Genomic DNA, 9,705 nt, shown 5'->3' with positions numbered 1-9,705 from the left:
GGGGGGGGGAATCGTGATTAAGCGTTTTGTAGATGCTCCCGAACCACACTGAACCATCCTGCAGAAAGGGTGTGACACTGATGAAAGAGGGCTAAGAGGGCTTGTAATGTACCCTGTGATGGAGAGAGAGAGAAACAGAGACAGAGAGAGAGAGAGAGAAAGAGAGAGAGAGAGAGAGAGAGAGAGGGGAGGCCCTGATGAGTTTATCCACACCGAGCAAGTGATCCCCCTGCTTTGACGTCGGCTCCACGTGCATGGCTTTGCCCTGCGGTAAGACAGTCCAAGTAATCACAGATTAATAGAGCAGGCTAATCTCAGTCACAAAGAGGTCACTTCTAGTAGACAGCTGCCCCTCCCCCAGCCCTGCCCGAGCATTGTGGGTCGCCTGCAAAAAGGACTACAACTGGCCGATCCCCCGGGGTGCATCTATTAAAGAGTATGATTCACTAAATCACTGTGTGTGGAGTTAACATCTAAACTGCTCACTTTGCTATAAATCAGGTACATTATGCTAACTGATAAAATCAATAGGAGGAGATAATGAAGTTTCCTTCAGGCGAGGAGATACATTTTGCTGGTGTCATTAGGATCAAGGTCTACTTTTGCTTTTCTAAGCTTTTTTCTTGCAAAGAAATTTAAAAAACGAATGTGTTCAGCTGTTGCAGGCATTACATGATGAATATATTTGTCAAAGTTACGACCTGTTTCAGCTGTAAGTTGACTGTGAACATTGATTTCCTACTGCTGAAAACTGCTCTTTCCTTCCCTTCGGCGCAATTTCCCCCTTCAATTTTCTCCCATGTTCGGGAGAGGAATTTGGATGACATAACAGAAATGTAATAGAAAGACCATGGCGCGTGTCAGAGCCAAGACAAGTTAGGCCTGGTTAAAATGGGACACGAAATCTGATTTACTTATTAGCGCTCAGGCATTGACCTGATGTTACAAACACAGATTTTCAGAGCAGATTACAAGACGCACGATGTGACTGAGCCAGCCAGCGGTTATGAGAGTCAGGATTGGCTTCAAATGCACCCTGGACACCTTTTCTGCTTTTTCCTTTTGAGAAAACTCCCGGGCTTTGGGCTACAAACGCCCCTTTGTTGTGAGATAAACATAAGGTGGAACAGTTTCAAGCTGTCTGAATACAGAACAATACAAAAGCTTGTCATGCAACAAATGGTAGACTGTCATATTTATGACTGAGCTACGAATTTGAAAACAAAAGCAAACTTGGATCACATCCAGGAAAACAGTCAGATTTGGCTAAATGAATCATCGCTAAATGAACATCATGCACACTGTATTCAATTACACATCAGATTCACCTCGTCTTATGTCCTGTCTAATAGCTTCTAAGATTTGTTCCCTCAATGAAAACTACAACTCGTCTGTCTCCCGTGTTGGATGGCTGACCTGCTGCCGCCATCCTGGCCCCATCATGTGACTAACCCCCCCACCACCACCACCACCCCCCCATCATTTGTCAACAGCCCCGCAGGATGTTGGGGAGTGGGTCCTGCCCCTGGGGCCCTGTGGGGAGTGTTGTTTAAGAGCCGTCTCCCTGGACTGCCAGAGAGGTCTTTCTCTCCGGCTTTACAACCTCCTCGACTGGGGCCTCCACTCTAAAGAGCTTCTGGGAGCTTTGCAGGAGAATGTCTCCTCAGTGGTTACCACTGACTCTCTCTCTCTCTCCCTCTCTCTCTCCCTCTCTCTCTCTCTCTACAGGCCTCTCAAAATACCCATGCATACAGGTTCATAATTGTCCATGAAATGCACTTTGGGATGCTGCCTAGACTGGAGTACTTGCCGGTTTCCAAATGACTACTATTGCAGAAAATTATCCAGACAGAGAATCAATTGGCAATCTTATGTAAGCCCATAAATTAGGGCCTGAGATTTGATTTAGCATTAAGTAGAATTAGAACATTTGGCGGTATAAGTTAATTGCAGGCAGAGAACGATTCTCCTCTCGTGGCCTGCAGAAGAGTGACAGTGCGTGATGTGAAGCCTTCATGTTACCACGTATGAAACCACGGACGCCGTAAATCAGAAAAGGCAAAACACAAGTGAAAATCCAAACAATATGCGGCTCTTGACTTTCATGTCCTAGTCGACTTAAGACGGCTCAGCAAAGAGGCCGAGCGCACAGAAGCAACCGCTCAACCCCGCTTTCCTCTTAACCCAAGACAGGTGGAAACCACAAATCAAAAAACTGTAAAGGAGCACAAAATATTCCTGTTATCTTCCAAGCTGCTGACAGCCGATACATCTTCATTCCCGTCGTGCTTCAGCAAGCTTTTTTTTTTTTGCCAGCTTGATAACAACATTTAGCAGTATACATCTGTCCCAATAATCCATCACTGTACTAAGATGACGGTGCTGTGTGCAAACAGGAACTCATCGTCACCGATAAAGTATTTTTTTGTTGCGCGTGACAAATTCAGTATTCTGCTGTAGGCACTTTGTCTTAAAACTCCAGAGAAGAAATCTAATTTGGCTGGAGCTCTCTATGTTGTGAACAAGTTTGGAAGTGAGATGCGACATGAAGAAGGGGAAGTTTATGCAGATATTAGAGGGCAAAGGAAAAGGTATTCTGCCTCACTATTTTAGTTGAAAACAAAAGAAAAAGACGTCTGGGCTACGTGCCGTGCAGAGAGCCTTAAAATAATCTAAGATCATCATTTGTCTCTTTAAATCTTTCCAGGATTTTCGATAAGCAACTTAAAACGTTAAGAAGACATGAATTAAACATAACAGAGACCATTCCGTCTACTTGAAATGCTGTCCAACACAGTTAGGAGTGCAGTGCTTTTCTGGAGTATCAGGCTCCTAAATAGTCTAGTAGTGATGGGTGGGTATCATGAAATGCTGCCAAGAACTCAGGCAGGAACTTTGAGCTCAAACAGGCCAGCATGGCCAGATGGCCTGAGACGGCGGTTGAGAAAACTCTCGTCTTACCTGCTGATTTTGGAGTGAACTTGTCCCTGTTGGCAGCGCACACGGCCAGGAGCCGGTAGCCCAGGTCCAAGTCGTAGCCCTGCTGTGCTGCTACCCGGCTGACCACCTGAACACAACGACAGCAGGAAGCACTCAGTCAGGACAGATTTGGAAACAAAATCTCCTTGACCAAAATGATAATACTTCCATACTTAATAAAAACACATTAAATATAGGTCCATCCTGGTACTTAAACTCATCAAAGGACCGTATCATTTTGTCTTCACAATTCCCCAGATTCTGACTGTTACATAAGAGTGTAGTTTTGCAGCTTCAAAGATCCAGTTCAACTTAGAAGATAAAGTCACGACTATTTCATCAGTTCCATATGAGTCGGTGGGCAAAATGTGGCCTCTGGTGCCGCGATGCCCACTGAGAGGAAACATTAAGAGAAACATCCACATGCTACAGGAGGTGATGTAAATCACCCTTATGTGGCACATGTTGCTTTGATTTACCATCGCCATTATCAGCTCAAAGAGACCCACTCAAGACGTTAAGATCTGAAGGACATACCAAGGCCTGTGTGGATCAGCGTGCCTCACTAGAGACCGATTCTTCTCCTCCGCCTGGTTTTCATAGCCGCGATCCCGAAAGTTCAAGTCAAGCCCTGAGGTAGCACAGCTGAACACTGCTCCCTGCACCATATCATTATCTCCTGTAAGTATAGTCTTGACGTGACACCAAAACAGAGTGTGTATATGTGGCCTTTATTTATAGGAATCCCCCAATAAGAAGAAGATATACGAGTATAGGCTGTCTAATTACAATCTAAACTTGTGAGGGACATTTTGCTGAATGGTAATTTTAGTGTAAGAAGTCATAACAAGTTCTAATTTCAGGACTTAAATTGTGCACAGTCTGTGGAGTTGTGGCGATGGATTGTCTGCATATCAAAGTCACTCAGACCTTATGCTGTATATTTACTTTGTGAAACTATCTGTACACCAAATTATCAATTCTTCATGCTTTAGAATACATTTACCATGATGTGTAAAACATTGCCAAATGCCGCCTGGTGAAACTTTTGGTGTAAAGAGGCAGATTATATCTTATTAACTCCTATATTAAGATGACAAATAATCTTGTTTAGGTCTAGCACCCCTTTTCTTCAAATGTTTTAGTTTTTAAGGTCAATTATGTTTCGTAGTGGCCTGATTTTTTGGCTAATTTCAAGAAAGCCCATGACTGACTGTTGTTTGGTAAAATAGCTAATTTCTCTTGATGACAACATATTTAGCTGTATGTAGAAGACGATATCTTTGTGGTGTAGCCACCTGCCTGTCATCACCAAATGCCAACAGGGTGAAGTGTTTACCATTACAGTCTGAGACCGGGTAATTTCACAATCACATCAGGTTCTCTGTGCTCCCTCCCTGTGTGGTTCGCGCTAAGGTCTATACAACCCGTAAACTAAAAGGAAAAGCCCCGAGATTTTCACGGCAGGAAACAAATTGAACTGGCGAAATGGAGGAAAAGGCACCTGCTGCTGCACATTAAAGCAGTAACACAAACAATCACTTGAATGGAGGGATGTGTCGGTGCGGTTTCACTGTGGTGCTCGAGTACAAATCTCTCGGGTTCCTTCTCTCGCTATAGCCATGCTCGCTCGACGGGGTTACAAATTGCACCCAACAGGAGCTATATGTATCTCTTATCTACTGCTGGAGGCGGTATGGAAATGAGCATGTTAAAGCACAGAATGGCCCAAGGTGACAGGTGAGTGACACATCCGCAGTCCATCCATTGTTCTACCTGACTGTCTGTTCTGCCTCTTGGCCCAAAAAACGTCCAGAGAACAGACAGTCATCTCTTCATTGAGTATCTCTCCTGTCTGCACTGAAACAGAATAATTCAGTTTGACCTGTTTGTAGTTTTTGCTTCTTTGTAGCGGACGGCAGCTCAGCTTGGACCCAAAACAGTTCAAATAGATTCCAATGGTGGCCAAGAGCCATGACAAAAAAAAACAAGCAAAACCAATCCAAAAAAATCACATCATCCATAGAAACTTTTTAAAACACTATATCCATACGCTTGGCATGTTCCAAACACTTATATGTTTGACAGAAAGTGGATAAATCAGCAGCAATTTGCACAGTTAGCTGTTTTAAATTGTCGGCAAATTGAAGCTAACGTATTTGCACAAAACAGCTAACATATGCTGTATAGGCTGTGTATTTAGCTAACATTGGTTATGGCTAGCAACAAACAGAAGCTGTGAGAGTGTTGCACAATGGAGGACTAAATTCATTTGGTTTCAGAAGTGTCTGGATGTTATTTGTTCACCATTAAAACTGGACCTCCATTGGAATCCATTGTAACTGCTTTAAACTCAAACTGCTGTCCTCCACAAAGGAGCGAGCTGCAAACCTTTCAGAAACACCTTAAAGCCAACGGATGGTAAGTGATACACTATGAGTTTTTTGGTGGAGTATTAATTGAGTCTGATAAGATGAAATTACTTCAATGTATTTTGTTATTTGCCCCAAATCATTCTTTGTTTACAGTATACGTCTCTAAACAGTTTTCTATACCAAATGCCATGGGATATAAATTATTCAATTACTGAAAAGCCCCCTAGGCATTTCAGAAAGAGAATTAAGGGCTTTGTAACTGTATTTCTCTATAAGCTCTGATTGCTTTGTGGTCTGAGGACGTTATTGCTCTCCTTTTCGTGTTCCAGTGTGCCGATTTCAAAGCGCCACAGCACAAACTGTAGCTGAAGTCACTGAGAGGTGACTGAATCTCAGTAGTTTGTACAGGGTGAAATACTTTGTATTTTCCAGTGACCTCAGTGAAGATCAGGCAGCTAAACGTTAGTTCCCTCATAACCCTGAGGGAGTTATGGAAAGAGCCAATGCAGCATTTGTTGTCGCAGCTTTTTCATTGTCCTTGAACCTTCCGAGTGTGAGACTGAAGAAGGGGGGTCACCATGACTGGCCACTTACCGTTAGGCATCCCATCAGGCTTTGCTCGAAGGGGCGCTGAAAGGCTCTGGGGTCGCCACACCAGTCCAGCAACTCTGTCGCTGCTGTTTGGAAATTTGCTGGATTTTGTAAGTGCTGGAGGGGACAAAGGGGAAAGATTGGGAATATGTTAGACTCCAAGAACATTCAAAGGTCACTAGGGAGCAGAATGGCAAAACGGCAAAAACTATTTTGTGTTTGCTTATCTCCGTTCTTTCAATTTCCTCAATCAAAAGAAAGACATGATGAGGATGCGATTGGACTTAAGTTTGCTGCGTCTCTAAACCTCGAATAAAAGATTGAGGATGGACGGATGGATTGTGAAAGACAAAATCACTTGTCACCAAAACAAGGGCCACGCCAATAACATGATGAATAAAAGCACCCAGAGTGGCTTAAAAGAAAACAGCATTTTTACGACCACATTTCCCGAAATTGATCATATTACACCTGGGATTGCTTGTGTTGCAGGTTTAAAGTATTAATGTGCAGGCCTGAAGGGGTACGTCCCCATTAGAGTCTCTCCCCAGGTTTCTGTAGCACCGCTTTGCCACTGAGTGCAATAAATCTCCCTGTATGGCTGCATGAATAGCTGAGGAAGCCTTTGTTTGACCAGCCGGCCCTGAGCTGTGCTGTGACTTTATCTGACAACAGGCTCCTTGACCTACAGGTACCCCTTTATGGCATTCATTCCCCGACTGGAGCCGGCTGCCCACTCACTAACCCCGTCGTCTGTCTTGCTGCAGAGCAGCAAAAGAAATGGAAAAATAGACCTCACTTGGTTACCACGTCGGACTCACCGCTGCGCATTTCTTCTCTAAAAGCTTTCAAACCTCAATAGGAATCACTTTGTACATAGAAGAGCAGGCACACCACCATCCACTCTTGAGTAATCTTTTGCCTTTGGCTAGATAATAATGCACAAGCCTTTGCAGTGCACTTGTACAAACCAGGAACAAATGGACTCCCACTCCATGGCATCAAAGGTAAATAGAGATGTTTAGCTTAAAGTGAGTGGCTGCCTACTTAACAGCGTCTGTGTGCTTTGATTTCACTGTCAGGGACGAAAGGAGAAGAGGTAGTGACAGCGATGCAGTCACCACCTCACAGTGCTTTTTTCTTGTTTGCTCTTTAGGGGGCAGCAGAGGTCAGGATTTGATAAGACAGCTTTCATATCAATTTACAAAGCTGCCGATTGACAAGGGCCGGATGAAACCAGTCTTGTTTATTTTATGTTCAATCCGAGACTGTTCCCCACTCGCCCTACATGTCTTTGTTTTGGGAGACTAGGGCGAGACGTGGTGGGGTTGCTGAGCATGTAAATTATACTAGTGGATAAAGTCTCCTGGAGATACACACACATCCACAGATGCTAAATTTAGATGAGTCTGGAAGCTAGACAACACACGCAATCAGAGTACCGAGAATGGAAAGGGGGAGGAGGGGAGATATGTAGAGGGGATTGTAAAAAAAAAAAAAAAACCACACAAAAAAAACACACACCACCAACGCTTGGGCTTGAAGTGATTACTGTTCTTTGCACTCAGAACAATTGGTCCCACCAGTGTGGCTATCACATGGAGAGCTTGGCACTGCCACGCCACAGATGTTCCCCTTACTCCGGCCAAAACCCACCAATCAAACCTAAACTAGTGGCCAAGAGACCCCTCTCTACCCCCCTTTCCTCGTCCCCTGGGTGAGAATGATCCTCCAGCATTTACACTCCAGTAAAAGCTCGGCTCAGTTCGAGGGAAACAAAGACAGACAGGACTCGCTGTGTCCTGAGAATACAGCTTTCTTCAGATACAATCATCCTCTGTAGTCACGTCTGGTAACGACTTGATCTGCACATCTGCAGCTAGACTGAATGTGACAGCGCACGCGAACTGGCAAAGACTCCCTTCCCTTCAAATTCACAGCTTTCGGTTATGCTGCTGTTGATATTCAGCAACGCCCCAGAGCACTGAAAACATATTAATGGAGACAATTAACCCTGGAAAGAACACAGTGGCAGACAAAAACAGCTGCATAGCCAGTGCAGCAGCAAAGGGTCGTCTTGCAGTTTGTCATGAAATATTGACGCTTTCAGTTTGAGGAAGTGCTCCTACAGCGAGAGGAGAGTTCATAGTTTCCGCCAAACCCCCAAACGAATCACCGAGTGGAGAGTCTGACAGCAAACTGGCTTCCCCACAGCGAGAGGAAAAATACTGCCTCTTAAATAGATACCAGTGGTATCACGGAGCCCATCTTCCCCAAAGTGTTCACAACGGTGCAATTCTAGGACGCGAGAGGAAAACAAACTGCCACTGAGAAACTGTGTGTTTGGTGGTGAAGCCAGATAACTGTTTTTATGTATCTTTTTTTAAACATCCTCGTCTGTTTGAAAGGTTAAACAAGCGAACATATTTATTTTGCTGTTAAAAGTTGGAGATATGTTCCCTTGAGATATTTAGCACCACCAGGAAACAAACACTCTTTTCCATATATCAACGTGCAAAGTATCGGTGATGCTACTCATATTTCAGTGTCGATTTATCTGCCGATTCTTTTTTATTGTGTCCAAAAGTAGTGAAAATGGCCATGAATTCCCACCTTGTCATTAACCCCCACTGTTTATTTAGTATTATGTAGTAAGCATTTACCTGCTTTCTTAACACCAACGTCAAACAATGCAGAAGTAAACGAGACAGCCATTTTTCAAACATCAAAATGAGTGTATTGGGGTGAACAATAACCATGTTTTGATAGTTTATTAACAGTTTGGTTGCGTTATTGTTTAGAAATCACATTATTGCAAATTTCACAACAGGGCGGTAATTAAAAAATTGCCACCGTAATGATTTCGGATTTAACTTTCAACCCATGATTCAATCAGGCTGACAGATTCCAATTTCCTCTACTTTATCATCACGCTCAGCAGTAATTTATCATTTGAGCAACAAAATCAATTTGTTCCCCTGTCCGCCGCGCTGGCTGGGAGTATTCAGACAGACATGTCACATCTTCCAGAGAACAACAACACAATGGAGGAGGCTTCATTTATATTCCTGCTCCACGTCCGTATTGCCTTCTAGATGCCAAATTTCAGCATGTGCACACTTTCAATTAAAGCAAACAGCTGGATTGGTTTACAATATTTCCTTAATTATTTTAATGGCTTGGATATTGGACAATGGGGAGCACGGGGAGAAGATAGTGAGTTAATTGTTCTGATCTCCCCTGATGATCATCTTTGTGTGCGGGGAGGAGAATAGACGGCCGGCTGAATGGGCTCACTGCTAGTCTAATTGGCAGGACATAAATGGTATTTATTATGCGGGCCTTCCAAACCCTGATTGTCTGCGGCACAAAGCTGCCTCTATTAGCAGGGTGCTGGTTGGTTTGAAATGACCCGGCGCTTAACCATTTATTAGATGGACTGGAGGCCTCCTTGTATGCCATGGATCTCTCTAATTGGCATGTTTACCCATGTGCTGCTTCCACGGCCACGAACATTGGGAGGTGTTTGTTTAAATTTTTGCCTTGCGGGGGGGTTAATACATTTAACCCTGCAACATTTGAATTGTTTACACTTTCGTGTTAGACAGATGCGAATCCCTTTTCTTGTTCTGTCAACTTCCTTTGCAGAATAATTTATTAGCTATTAGCAATACAGTGCATTAATCGAATCCAATTTCACCTCCCATACAACTAAAGAAGGAGGGGATGTTGAATATTCTATATCCTGCTGTGAAGGAGG

General features: G+C 43.7%; 1 protein-coding gene across 4 annotated transcripts in view; it reads right to left on the bottom strand.

The window, feature by feature from the left end:
* The window catches only part of LOC116381453 (zinc finger MIZ domain-containing protein 1), a 104,762-nt gene that overhangs the window by 25,967 nt on the left and 69,090 nt on the right, over positions 1 to 9,705 (bottom strand). For all 4 annotated transcript variants that reach the window (XM_031843618.1, XM_031843619.1, XM_031843620.1 and 1 more), the window contains exons 4-5: positions 5,949 to 6,062; positions 2,962 to 3,067 (exon numbers count right to left, since the gene is read on the bottom strand). In XM_031843618.1, the coding sequence (XP_031699478.1) occupies positions 2,962 to 3,067; positions 5,949 to 6,062 (220 nt within the window). The remainder of the gene's footprint in view (positions 1 to 2,961; positions 3,068 to 5,948; positions 6,063 to 9,705) is intronic.

The sequence above is a fragment of the Anarrhichthys ocellatus genome, unplaced genomic scaffold (genome assembly GCF_004355925.1).
Source record: "Anarrhichthys ocellatus isolate YVR2014 unplaced genomic scaffold, GSC_Weel_1.0 scaffold4, whole genome shotgun sequence".
Taxonomy (NCBI): Eukaryota; Metazoa; Chordata; class Actinopteri; order Perciformes; family Anarhichadidae; genus Anarrhichthys; species Anarrhichthys ocellatus.
This window is presented reverse-complemented; position numbering and strand designations above follow the sequence as displayed.